The sequence below is a fragment of the Magallana gigas genome, chromosome 6 (assembly GCF_963853765.1).
Source record: "Magallana gigas chromosome 6, xbMagGiga1.1, whole genome shotgun sequence".
Lineage (NCBI taxonomy): Eukaryota > Metazoa > Mollusca > Bivalvia > Ostreida > Ostreidae > Magallana > Magallana gigas.
Window position 1 is genome coordinate 31,925,406 of NC_088858.1, and position 14,366 is coordinate 31,939,771.

Genomic DNA, 14,366 nt, shown 5'->3' on the forward strand with positions numbered 1-14,366 from the left:
AATTGCAGTGTAGCTTTTTAGCTACAATTTCAACTGTTTAGATATAATATTATATTTAGAAAACATGGGAAAACAAAAGCCTTTGCTTTGAATTATTTCTTCATTAATTTGCAATTAACACACTTTTATGTCAATGAAAGCAAAACACAACTACATTAAGTTGATCCACAGTGTAGTGTCCTTTTTGGAAACAGATTTACAGTTGTGCTGAACTAACCTGGTAGACAAGCCTGTGGTTGGTCCGATCCTGTTGGACAGTATTCCCCGGGCTGACACTTCCCGCCTGTCTGGTTGACTGGACAGAAACAGGAGGACATAGTGTAGTTAAAGGTAGTGATATCTGCCGGTTGGTCAGACCATGCCCCTCTCACACAGTACCAGCCTGCTGTACAGTCCCCAGTGGGTAGGGACAGGCCAGGTGTGGCACAGTATTTTCCAGGCTCACATGGTACACAGTCTGCACTGGACTGCTTGCCTGTGTAGTCATTATAGGTTCCGATACTGCAGGGGTATTGGTTCATGCTGCCCGTTCCTGCTAGACAGTAATGTCCTTTAGGACAGTCATTTCCTGTGTAAGTGGTTGAGTTTTCTGGACAATAGTAGCCCGCTGGGCACTGTATACATTCGGCAAGGCCAGTTGATGGATTGTAGGTTCCAGCAGGGCATCCCAGTGGGTACGAGGTGCCATTAGGGCAGTAACTGCCAATGGGACATGGTCCTCCAGTGGAATCCACCACTGGGTTGTTTGGTGATTGAGCTCCTTGCAGACAATAGAATCCTGCCCAGCAGTCCCCTGTAGGTTCAGTCAGGCCTGTTGAGCCACAGTATTTTCCATAGGAGCAGGGAGTGCATTGAGATTGTAATGTCAGTTTAGTCACGTTGTTGAAGGTTCCCAATGGACATGGTTGAGGTGTTGTAGTCTGCTGGGGGCAGTAATGCCCAGTGGGACATGGGCCAGCCACTCCCGTGTTGTTGACATCTGGTGTTGGTGTGTTTGATCCTGATGTACAATAATATCCAGCATTACATTTACCTGCTACAGTTGTGGCATTCAACTTATCACAGTACCACCCTCCAGTACACTGTGTACAATTATCAGCATCCCACAGACCTGTGGCGGTACTAAAAGTTCCTAGAGGGCAGGATTCCCAAATTTGCCCTGTGCCCTCAGGGCAATAATACCCTGGAGGGCAATCATCGGGAGTGAGTCCAGTGATGCAGTAATGCCCTGGTGTGCAGTTCCAGCATTCAGCAGCTCCTGTGTTGGTCATGTACTTTCCATCAGGACAAGGAATGGGTACAGCTGTTCCCTCCGGGCAATAATGTCCAACTGTACATGGGTCCCCAGTCGTAGTGTCATTGGGTGTGGCTGTGATTGATTTTCCTGCACAGTAGTACCCTGGGGCACAAGGTCCTGTGGGTGAGGTCAGTCCAGTGGTATCACAGTATTGCCCTCCTGAGCAGTCAGTACACTCTCCAGCTGTTGCTAGTCCAGTGCTGTTGGACCAGGTACCTATTGTTAGAAAACAGATAAATAGTTTCAATAAAATGTTGTTTGGGGGAAATCAATATTAGTTACACTTTAAGCTTAAAAATACAATGTGTGTGTTGTAAAAAAAATTAAAAAATTTAGTGAAGTAAATCACATATCTGTATATTTGATAACTAAGGGTAGAAAAAGTGTACTGGTACTTCACCACTAGTGTAAATAACCACTTTTACAGAAGTGCAGTGTTTATGTGTAAGCACTCAATGTACATGTCTTATCTACGAAAATTGATAGTTAAACTATACTTACCCAGTGGGCAGGCGGTTGGTACGGGGGTTCCTTGTATACAGTAACTACCAGCCGGACAGAGCTGACCTGTGACCCCGTCGTTGGGGGAGGAGGTGGAGGAACCATTCATACACCAGTACCGAGCCAAACAGTCCCCTGTGTAAAACAAAATTACCTTGAATTTGTTGTGACTCAAAATTTTATAGGAAAAGTATTAATTTAGGCATATGAAATATCCTTATTTACTTTTTTATTTAAAATTCAATGTATAACGTTAACAGAAAATTCTCAAAAACTCCTACACGATTTATCAAGCAATTTTAACTATATAGCAATTATTCAATCTTGGTTTCTATAGGAAAACAGATCTTCATATTATCAAATCATATCATCGTATTTCAAAGTTTCTAATTTCCTGATATTTTTTATTACCTAATTCTTAATTAGTTATTTGATTTTCAGACTGAGCAAGAACATTTTCAAAAACTCTTCGACTATATTTCTTTGCCCCCAAAATATAACTTAGTCAACTCACCAGAAACAACACTAAGTCCATTGGTTCCACAGTATTTGCCAGCATCACATGCAGTACACTCGGAGACTTCTTGTTTCTTGGTATAGGGATTGTACGTCCCGGCAGGACAGGGATGGTGGGTGCTTGACTCTGTACCATTTGGGCAGTAGTAGCCCACTGGGCATGGGTAGGGGGAGTAAGTCGTAACCGGGGAGTTTACAATGTCACAGAAATAGCCTGGAAAATTTAAAAAATACATAATTTTTATAAAACATTATTTCAATACAGTGTTTTTACATGCACTGTATTCTTTCAGAAATGGCAAAAACAATTCCAATCTAATATATAAAAGTTATTATATATCACTTGTATTTAATACCTTATTGTGCATTTTCTTATCTCAAATTTAAGTATATCTGTGGGTTTTTTTAATTAGTAAAGTACCGGTAGTTTTTTTAAAGGTTTTCAGAGAGCACATTTTTTATCATTTTCAATTTATTTGTAGGGTTAATATGAAAGACAATTAAAAGAAATAATCACACACCCAAAAAATACTCAAGACATTTTAAGGTTTTTCTTCTACATTTCACAATGGCAAAGTAACTTCTTAGTTACAATAGGTACCGTGTATTAACATGGAGAATTTAACTCATTCGTTTATATGAGGATTGTATATACCTGCTGGACAAGTTTTACAGGAGGACTGGCCCTGTTGATCCTGGTATTCTCCTGATGGACACTTGATCTGCTCGAAACTTCCTGCAGGGCAATAGAAGCCGGCGGAGCAAGTGAAAGGGTTGCTCATGTTCTGACCCGTTGGACAATAATATCCTAAGATAAAAAGTAAAGAACATATCATAGAAGGACATTTTGACAATACTATATTTCTAATTTATTTTGGGGTCTTCTCAATGCATCTATACACTTAAAATTATATTTTTATTTGTGATTAAAATGTATTGGTCACATGATGTTTTATTTGCATCCATAATTGTGTATGGTTAAAAGCTTCAAATCACAAATAATTTTGAAACAGAAAATTAAAAGCAAGATCTAACTTTAAAGACAGCTGACTGACGCATAAATTTATGTCGTGTAAGATCCTAATCTATGTTTTTTGTTAGATTTTAATGATTTTGAGAAATGCTTTAAATAAAAAAACCTGCACACACCTGCATCGCAAGGCCCTGTGGGTTGTGTAAGGCCCTCATTCTCACAATAGTACCCCTGGGTGCATGGTGTACAGTCTGAGGCCAAGGTGTTTCCGGTCTTGTTCGAGAAGGTTCCCGAAGGACACTTTGCCTGGTTGCTGGTGGTTCCAACTCCTATAAAATCAATTTCCTAATGTTAAATACAAACCATTCCTTGTTACATAATTGATAGAGTACATATCACCTACATAATTATATGGTAGTTAATAAGTTGTATAAAATCCTTTTTAATATTGTATCTCTTTGGTTGAGAGATTAGTACTAAGTTTTGCAATCACATATAATTAAATATGCCAAGTAAGCTTTTCTATACTCCCAACAAATATTTCCCAATAACTGACCACAGTATCTGCCTGGGGGACAGATGTTTCCGGTGGTGCCGTCGGTGGGGTCCTGGCGGTCCGCCCGTCCTGCACAGTAGTACCCTGCCTGACACTGACCAGCCATGGTCGCCAAACCTAGAAGGAAACTCAACATCATGAACTTCTGGTTCAACAGTTAATTCAACATCATCAACAGCTCTCACAATGTATTACAGGGGAGTTGATAACATTAAATAGAACTAAAGATTTTAAAATTAAGATCATAAACTTCATCAGACATACATGTATACTGTAATCAAATGAATCTACATAAAATTTTTTAACAGTTTTACAAAAGGACACAAATATACCGTTATATACCAGAAAAGGATTTAATATTCTCTTGTGAAATTCCAAAGTTAGCATGTTTGTACCAATTGTTTATAGCTTGTACTACTGATATTTCAGTTACTACTTAACCATATCCATGTACTATGTAGATGCTAGTAATTACCTGGTGTATCACAGTAGTGCCCCTCATCACACACGGTTGGTTCCATGGAGCCCACTGGGCAGTAGTAGCCAGGCTGACAGATGCCCCCCGTGCTGTTAGCGGGACACAGACAGTCTCCTGAGGTAAAGTTGTTGTAGTCCGTAGGAGTGGCTGACCAGGCCCCCAGCACACAGAAGTACCCTACACAGAACAAAGGAACTCTTGATTAGTCTGATTAATACTGTTAATAATACATGTAATAGTAACCTAAAAGAAATGATGTTCAAATTGTGGGCAGATAAGCACTCAATGGATTATCTTTCAGACATTGTCAAAGGAGTATCACAAACCCATGTCTAAATTAACATAGTTTCGCTTGATTGGAGGGGGGCTTTCTTAAAATGTTCATAATTCCTATTTTACTGAGTAATTCGCTTTAACATCACTATCGTCTCTGTTTAATGTTTAATTCGCTTTAACATCACTATCGTCTCTGTTTAATGTTCTCGTAATAGCATAATAAATGCCCGATATTTTAATTCTCAAAACTGGTACGATGGGCAAAGACACAATTTAAAAGGGCCATGAATGATAGGCCGAACCTGATCAAAGTTAAGTAAAGAGGTAGTAAATAAATCCTCTACCTGCTGAGCATTGCCCAGAGACAGCACTGAGTCCTTGGGTTCCACAGTAGTAGCCAGCTGTGCAGGGGAGACAATCCGATTCACTCTGTCCCATTAAAGTGTCCCGGTATGTGCCCTTGGGACATGGATATTCATTAGCATGCTTGGTTCCATTGGGACAGTAATACCCAGTCGGGCATGGGAAAATTTCGTACGAGGTTGTGTTCTCATTGCAGTAGAAGCCCGCAGGGCATTCTGTACAATTCCACTGTCCAGTCAGGTTGTTGTAGGTTCCTGAGGGACAAGAAAGCGGGACAGAAGTGCCCTCTGGGCAGTAATGGGCCACTGGGCATGGTCCCCCTATATCCGGCTCATCTCCTGTTTATCAGACATAGAGAAAGGTAACTAAATAGTCATTATAACTCAAAGTCTAATTTGACATCTATTCCAATATAAAACAGTAGTACTATGAACATACATATATAATGTAACTATAAATATTTACTATAGAGCCCCCTTATAAACTAGAGCTTGTCAAAAGAACATAGAACAGAAAAAAAATCCTCAAGCATGATGTGAAATTTCCACCCCCAAAGAAATGCCCCACTCACCTAGAGGTGTAGGGACATTGTTGCCTCTGTAGCAGTAGAATCCCTTGGCGCAGGGTCCTGTACCATTTGTTAGGCCCTCTGACCCACAGTACTCTCCCAGCTTACATGGCAAGCAATCATCCTTCTTGGCTCCCTGGGATGTATCCCTGTAGGTTCCATTTGGGCAGGGGATGGGGTCCTCTGTCTGCAGTGGGCAGTAGAATCCTGGGGGACAGGGACCTCCAATTCCACTGGTGGTGGCCGCTGTGGGGGTGCTGACGTTTACGCCTACAATAATATGTCCGCCATTAAAATACTTATTATGACAGCAAATTCTCTGAACAGAACAATATGAAATTTGATTTCACTCTCCAGTAAAAAAATATGTTTGAAGCAGTAAATCTCTTCATGAATTATCTTTCCAACAGCCTGACCATTTTGTTGCATAATTCACTTTCAATTTCATAAAATTAATGTGAAAATGAATGGTAGCTACCTGATTTGCAGTAATAGCCTGCAGCACACTGTCCAGTTCCTGTGTCATTCAAACTAAAGTCGAAATTAATGGCACCCAGCTTGTAACAGTAAAATCCACCTGAGCATGGCAGACAGTCAGACTCCTTTGTCATACCTGGAACATAATTCAACACAATAATTATATGATTGTGCAGTCTTAATTTGAGCTTATACTATTATTGTTTTGTGTTTGATATTACAAAAATTATGTTTTAACTGAAGATGTTTAAGCAGTTTACAAAAAATTGACGGGAAAATCATCCTACCATAGTCAGGGTTGTAAGTTCCTGTGGGGCAAGGTGGCTGGTCAGCAGTAGTGTTGCCAGGGCAGTATCTTCCTCTGGGACACCTCAGTGGGTCTACCTCTCCCGAAACGCAGAAAAACCCTGCCGGACAGTCGAAACAGTAGGAGTAACCCGTGGTGTTCATATAGGAGCCTGCCGCGCAGGCAAGAGGAGTGCTGGTGCCCTCAGGGCAGTAGTGACCTTTTGTACAGGGGTCACCTGTGGCCCCTCCATCCATTGGGGTGTCTGAATAGGCCCCAGATTTACAGTAGTAGCCAGTGGAACAGTTTCTGTTGGGGGTAGTGAGTCCCGGACCCACGCAGGCTTTCCCTCCATCACAGGCTGTGCAGTTACCCTCTCCCAAGTTACCTGAAAGAATCAAAAAGTTATATACATATGCATGTTAATTCTAGTCCATGAAGAAAACAGTAAGTCAATGTTTTACTTCTTGCATAAAAATTCAATATCTATGAAATAATCATATTAAAATAAAGTAAGACAAAAAAAACATACCTGTGAAAGCACTGTATGTTCCGTTTGGACAAGGGAAATGCTGATAGTCTCCAGTTCCTTCTGGACAGAAATACCCTGGGGGGCAAAGGTCACCAAATGTTTGACCAATGGGGTCTGTCATGTTGGATCCCAGGGTACAGTAGTGACCTGAAGAGCATGGGGTAACGGCTGCAGGCAGTCCCACAGAATCACAAGCATACCCAGTGGTGCAGGGGTCACAATGAGCCTCCTCATACTTCCCAGTGTCCTTCAAGAATGTTCCTCGAGGACAAGGAGTAGGATAGCTGCTGCCCTCAGGACAGTAGTATCCTCGAGGACAGAGAATCTGATCGATTGTACCAGTTCCATTACAGTAGTACCCTTGACTGCACAAATCACACTTGGAGGACTCTTGGGCAAGCTGGAATTGACCTGCTGGGCAGGGTTCAGGTTTGAAGGCTCCTTCTTGAGTGTAGTGTCCAGCAGGGGTAGAGAATTGTGTGGGGACTCCTGACCCCCCAGTACAATAGAATCCAGCTGCACACTTAGAGGAGGCAGCAGTACTACTAGAACCAGCGCAGTAGAATCCAGGGTCACAAGGAATACAATCAAACTTGGTCTTGGCCCCTGCACTCTTACTGTATTCACCCACAGGACAAGCTGTAGGTGTGGCAGACCCTGCGGGACAGTAGCCTCCTGCAGGACACAGTCCACCCGTGAGGCCATCTGGAGGGGCTGAGGAGTAGGCCTTTTCTCTGCAGTAGAACCCTGGATCACATACATCCGTTGGAGCAGTTCTTCCAATGCCATCACAGTAGTAGCCACCTGGACATGGTGTGCAGTCGGTACTTCTACGCAGGTTGGTGGAGTTACTGTAGGTACCCAGGGCACAAGGGGTCGGGAAGGTACTTCCACTGACACAGAAAGATCCAGCAGGGCAGTCAATAGGGGTGGCCAGTCCTTCTCTGTCACAGTAAAAACCAGAGATACATTCTGCACAATCTTGGAAGGATTCCTTGGCTGATCCGTTTCTGTAGAACCCGATGGGACAGGGAAAGGATTCTGGCGCTGCTGTACCCAGAGGACAATAATAACCTCCTGGACAGTCCCCAGCAGGAGAGGACAAGCCCTCAGGGATACAGTACATTCCAGGGGTACACTGCTGACACTCCGACACCTGCTTCAGTCCATATTCCGCATTAAAGGTTCCGTTGGGACATGGAACCGGGTATGGATTCACATCTCCTTTGGGACAGTAGTGGCCTTTCCGACACTTATCCTGGACAAGATTGGGAGCTCTGATCATTCCAGGCGGACACTCCAGACCGGCGGGACAGATGCGGTCGCTGTACATGTAGGTCATGCTGGTGGCGTTCAGATCACAGTAGTAGCCAGCTTCACAGGTCGTGCAGACCGAGGCTCCTGTGTCGGAGTAGTTGCCCTTGTCACAGATGATGGGGTTCACATTTCCAGTCCCAGGGCAGTAGTACCCAGCGGTACAGTCCACACAGTACGTGATGTTCTCCCCCTTGATTTGATCGTTATACTTTCCTCTGAAATAATAAAAATCAATCCAAAATTTAATGTCATATCTTCAATGCTGATTGCACAAACTAAAATTCAAGTAAGAGTAACTTCTCTTTTAACACCAAGCTGTAAAGTTACTTCCATGTTTCTTTGATCTTTTATCAGAAGAACTCAAATTATATACTTTACGCTTTTTTAAATCAATCAATATATATAATCATGTTTAAGATGATGTCTCAAACACAAAATACATTTTTACTCTGATAACTGAATTTTTTTAAAAATCTAAAATACAGTTATACTAAAAAAATCATAAACTGTGTTACCGCATGCTAGCTTAAGAAAATAAATCGATGATAAATTCAATTCATGAGAATCTGACTTGAGGCCAATAACAATAAGATTTATACATGTTGGTGGCCCCGAGGCCATGAAGTTTACCTTTACATTTTTATGGGAAAATAACTTTGCTTTATATGCATACTATGCTTATAGTATATGCATATACTAAATATAATTGAGATCTTACGCTGGGCATGGTGTGGGCAGCACAGAGGCTTGCGGGCAGTAGTTGCCCTCTGGGCAATCATCACACTGTTCCCAGGCGGTGTTACCGGTCTTGTTGCTGTAGGAACCAGCATGGCAGGGGTTAGTGGTAGCTGTGGGGGTACCTATGCAAAAATAATTAAAACAGGCTATATAATTATACACTCCAAATAATTAAGAGACAAAGAGGAAAATAGGAGACTGTATATGGTACTCATGAGGACTACATATAGTGACCAATTCTCATGGAGACAAAATCAATTCTCCTGACTAATACATTACCAGGTATTACTGTGGTGAAGTAAAGTTGTAGGTAACTTTAAAATTATTGAAATATGCTTATTAATTACCGTAAGTCTGCTGACTTGTGCAGTTCGATACTAATTGTAGAATTTAGATCTTGACATGTACTCTGTGAGAAGAGGTCACTACAAGTACTATCAAGAGTTCTTAAAGAACTGTCATAATTCATGAGGACCTCCCAAATGTAATGAACTGTTTAAATATTTTACTTTTTTTTCATGGACAAATGAAAAATAACTTTTAAATAAGCAATGTCATGACTATTAAAACTAATTGGAAGTGAGGTTTGATATTCACTGAATCTCTAATCCCCATGAATATCCACAATATCTAGAGTTAGATTCATGCAGGTTTTTTACAAAATAGATCGAATACATGCATTGTATTTCTTTGACATATCAATAAATTTACATCTGCTATAATACACATTCATTCTTTTAAAAAAAACCATTTTTATGGAATTAAGAACTGGTTTTTTGTTTAATGGTTTACAAAGTACTGAGCCAATAATAATTAATTACCATATTTGACATTCAGTGTATATAATAATGGTATATAATTGAAATTTAGTTGATAATAATTGTAAATCAAACAATTAAATTAAACAATTAAAGCAGGTTATGGATTCTTTTTTTGGCAATAACTGCAACCCTTATACCAACAAATAAAGCATCAATTATATTAATCGATAACATTGAACAAAGCTTTCAAAACACTGAAACATTCGCATAACTTCCATTCTTGCAGAAGCTTTCACATATATCTTTCATTCTTATGTACAGCATTATCCTCAACAATATGAATACTTATCATAATGCATGTACCTTAATTTAAACAAGTCATCATAAAAATAATTTGTTGACAGGACTTTAAATGATTCAAAGCTGGAACATAAATATATTGTACACAACAATAGGTTTTTGGGGTCTTTGTCTTTAGACATACAGAAATGCATGCAAATGGCAGGAACCAATTACAATCAGCCCTGTGAGAGCTAAACCCATTTAGCCTCCATGCTCTATGTATGGTTATATAGATAGCGCATGGGGCTAAAATGGACTTGGCCCTTGTGGGGCCAGGAAAATATTGCAGCGCAATGACAGACACCAGGTACATGTATACATGTATAACCATGCTGGATGGGCAGCGTGCGCTCAAGGAGAACTGCATTTTGGGAAATTTAAGACAACAACAATGGGGATAATTGATACTCACTGGCTCCTATAACATAGTGGAAGATTAATGGTCAATGTATCACAAAATGGAGTCACAGTTACATTACTATAAATGGGATTATAACATTGGATTTCATCAAATGGATGTAAAATATGAAACATGTTTAAGGTGGCTCACCACAACTTGAAATCAGCAATGAATTACTTGATAATGATAAATAGTACGATAAACAAAAGACCAAGGCGCATTCAAACTCATGATCTATAGTTCACAAGCCTGATACTCTAACCACTGAACAATGATGATATTCAATCAAATTGATTGATACAAACATGCCATATTTTGAAATGAATTTTGTCTTAAAAAGTATAAGATTAGTCTTGATGCAGTGAGGTACCTTCAGAATTTCCGATCCTCAGCCTCAAAGTATTTGTTTCATCATAAAAATATTATTTATCCTTCAAACTTTATAAATGAAATAAAAATAATAAATAAATAATGATCTCCATTCATTTTACAAAGTTATTGCAATTCTTACCATGATGAATATAATGGAATAAATAACATAGGAAAGATGAGATCAAATTAGAAAAAAAAACAGTTGTACCACTGTGCATCAGTGGCTCGAACCCTTTTACCTCTAAGTAGTAGCTTTCCATGGAGCCACTAAGCCAAGCAGTTCATTAAATGAATTTATGTAATATTTACACTTCATAACTAATTAAATTTGTCTGTATAAAAGGCAGATTTATAGTACGATTTTACGAATAAAAACATTCCTCAGATAATTTAGAGATACTAGTATCGAACATTGATGAGAATCGGAGATTGTTATCGCAAATCTTACTCGGGTGTATTCACTGCGACCGATACACTGATGCGTTGAGTGACGACACTGTCAAATTGGTTTGTATTACAGTTGCGATATGCAACAAAGAATCTGATTGGTGCATTTTTATAGACCCGCCCACGTATATTTGACAACATGGCGCCTAGATGGAAGCACACATCGGAGGAAGAGAGAAAACGTATAATAAAGTTGTATTTGCAAGGTAAAAGTTATAGAGCAATTGAAAAAGAAACGGGACGATGTTTACGCACTTGTATAAATGTTGTGAAAGATTATGAACGAAATCACATCGTAAAAACACAGAGAAAAAGTTCTCAACGACCAAGGAAAACCACACAGACTGTTCTCCAATTTATTGAATATCAGAAATGGAAGAAACCATCCATATATTGCAAAGAAATTCGTCAGAAATTGCTTGATTCTCAGATATGTACCTTAGACAATGTGCCGTCGGTAAAGAGCATATCGCGTGTGTTGAAAAAAGAGCTTAATTTTTCGCACAAAAAGCTAACCGTCGTCCCAACTGAAACTTTACGACCAGGCCACGAACAAAGGGTAGACACTTTTTTATCAACACTTTTAAACTATGATTTTACACAGATGCATTTTTTTGACGAGGCATCTATTGTAGCAACATCTGGAAATCGTTCGTATGGACATTCTCATACAAGTAAGCGCGCCATTGAAGTTCAACAATATGCTAGCTCTGTTACATTAACTGTAAATGTGTGTTGTGATTTTTTTGGAATAAATCATTTCAACATATTAAATGGGGCCTCAAATGCATTAGAAATGATTGAATTCTTCAATGAAGCCTTAGCTGAAAAAAATGAAATTGGGAACCCTATGTTTAAACGTGGTGATGTTGTAATCATGGACAACTGCGGATTCCATCATCAAAGGCAAGGAGAGCGGTTATTGAGAGAACTGTTAGCCAATCATGGTGTTGATTTAGTTTTCCAGCCCCCATACTGTCCAGAGTATAATGTCACAGAGTGTGTATTTGGCCTGATGAGACAACATTTGCAACGGAATGAAAAATTTGTGTCACAATTTACTGAACTTGCAATTGTAAATGCACTTGACCATTCAGTATTGAAACGTTACATGCCATCTTTTTTCAAAAGATGTGGTTATACATGATGTAGTATGCAATTTTCATTTGCTACTAGAATGTCAAATTGCTCATTTTCTTTGTAGGTATGAAGATTTATAAAATTCACAAAGAATAAAATAAACAATGCTTTATGGGTTTTTTTTTTGCTGATTAATTCTGAATAATTAAGGTACAGGATGTAAGGTTCAATCTCTGACAGAAAATCTCCAATCAGTTTTATTAAGAACAATGTTCATTTGCTTTTTATTGTGACTGATATGGATTTAGGTGCATTAACAAGTTTTTAATATTTACTGCACTTCAAAAAGCCTAATGTGAGGTCCATGTAAAGTTGTATATTTATCTGGAAGTCAAATATACATTTAGGACTGAAACACACCCCTTTTCCACAGACATCATTACCCAGCATTGAACTTTTGATCTCTCACCCCTAGGGCTGAACCATTTAAAAAAAAAATTGACTTCTATCAATATGAATGATCTAAAAATCGTCCCTAATGCTAAAAAAAATTGACTAATGATTGGATACAGTAGTATTGAAATAATCGGGTGAATGATCAGCCAAACTATCACATTATCTGCTTAAATAAAATGAAATTTCATCAAGATATCTTAATAGATTAAATATATTGTTTATTAATTTTTTTTGTATTTTATCTTGTTTGATTATGAGGTAGAAGTGTTTGGTGGCATAAAACCTACGGATCCAATGTTTGGGAAGTCTTGAAAACTCAATTATCAATAAAAAAAATGACCTTATGGTTGGAATGACAGAGATTAACAAATTGACAGCATAATTTAATTATACATTCTCCGAAACCAGTGCACTAGTCTCTGATAATTCATTAAGATTTATAAAAAAATAATAGTGATTTATATATATTGCAAAAAGATAATGTTTGGAAAATAATCCAATCATAGGGCCATCATTCAAAAAATGCTTGTTTAAAATTGCCACCTGGGGATTCAAAACTCAGCAGGGAGGGATTTTTTTTTTTTTTTTTCAAACTTGAAGTTTAACTACCGTAATTGAAAATCGGAAAAAATAAAATCTCAATTTTATGTTTTTTAATTTTGTGCTAATAAAATTTTATCAGCATTTTTCCTTAGTTAAAAAGCCAGGTCATAGTTTATATTAGGCATAGGCAGTGATCAATGATGTACACTTCCAAAAGTCAATGCACTGCAGGTCTCTTTCAAAATTGAGGTGGAATAACACATCACAAAATTGATGATCTCTGATTGTAATGGCATTTCGTTTAGTTAAAAGGGTTTTAAAGACAAACATGTTAATTACTCCATAGCCGGGTGGATAAAGTGTCAAGGCTTGTATTCCGTACATCCCAAGTTCGGATCCTGCAGGGGTTTTTGTTGTTACTGAATTGAATTTTTTACATTCTCATTTTTTATCTCTGAAACGCAAATTTTTGCTTATTTGCCACGTACAGTTTATTTATTATTTTATCTTTCTTATTCAGATAATTTACTGTTAATTTGAGTGACTTTTACAAGGTATGTTATTCCACCTTAAGGCTTTAGACAGACATTGAGATCTTACACTTGTCCCTTAAAGTTAAACTTTGCAAGCAGTATAAAAACTAGCAAGCCTTCAACATGTGATGAATTAAGGCTAAATATTTAATAAATCTTGTTTTAAATTTTATTATCTATAACATTTAACTTGTTGTAATTTCACACATGGAAAATTACAGTTGATCAAATTTATTTCTGAAATGAAATCTTGTGTAACTAGTGTGTAACATTTCATCAGAATTGGTCTTTTCTGATCGACAACAAAACATTTTCAAAATACATCAAAAACTACCATGAATATTACAAAAATATTTTTGTGTTGTTTCCTCTCAACTCAAAATATTCTTTATCATCATACAAGTAACTTAAAATAACATCAAACGAACAAAAATGTTCCAACTTCTCGATTTACTAGTCCTTGGGCAATGGTGGGTTTTTGGGGGGTGAATCCAAAGGCAGAGGTGGATTTGCAGCACATGCAGGAGCTGTTGAAGATGTCGTGGGATTTGCTG

General features: G+C 38.5%; 1 protein-coding gene across 3 annotated transcripts in view; it reads right to left on the reverse strand.

Annotated features, from left to right (window-relative positions):
• The window catches only part of LOC105348209 (uncharacterized), a 94,457-nt gene that overhangs the window by 45,486 nt on the left and 34,605 nt on the right, over positions 1-14,366 (reverse strand). For all 3 annotated transcript variants that reach the window (XM_066087566.1, XM_066087565.1, XM_066087564.1), the window contains 13 exons: positions 8,859-9,000; positions 6,824-8,355; positions 6,293-6,679; positions 6,007-6,141; positions 5,532-5,798; positions 4,942-5,298; positions 4,319-4,498; positions 3,844-3,960; positions 3,464-3,616; positions 2,970-3,122; positions 2,313-2,528; positions 1,799-1,933; positions 218-1,513 (listed from right to left, as the gene is read on the reverse strand). In XM_066087566.1, the coding sequence (XP_065943638.1) occupies positions 218-1,513; positions 1,799-1,933; positions 2,313-2,528; positions 2,970-3,122; positions 3,464-3,616; positions 3,844-3,960; positions 4,319-4,498; positions 4,942-5,298; positions 5,532-5,798; positions 6,007-6,141; positions 6,293-6,679; positions 6,824-8,355; positions 8,859-9,000 (5,070 nt within the window). The remainder of the gene's footprint in view (positions 1-217; positions 1,514-1,798; positions 1,934-2,312; positions 2,529-2,969; positions 3,123-3,463; positions 3,617-3,843; positions 3,961-4,318; positions 4,499-4,941; positions 5,299-5,531; positions 5,799-6,006; positions 6,142-6,292; positions 6,680-6,823; positions 8,356-8,858; positions 9,001-14,366) is intronic.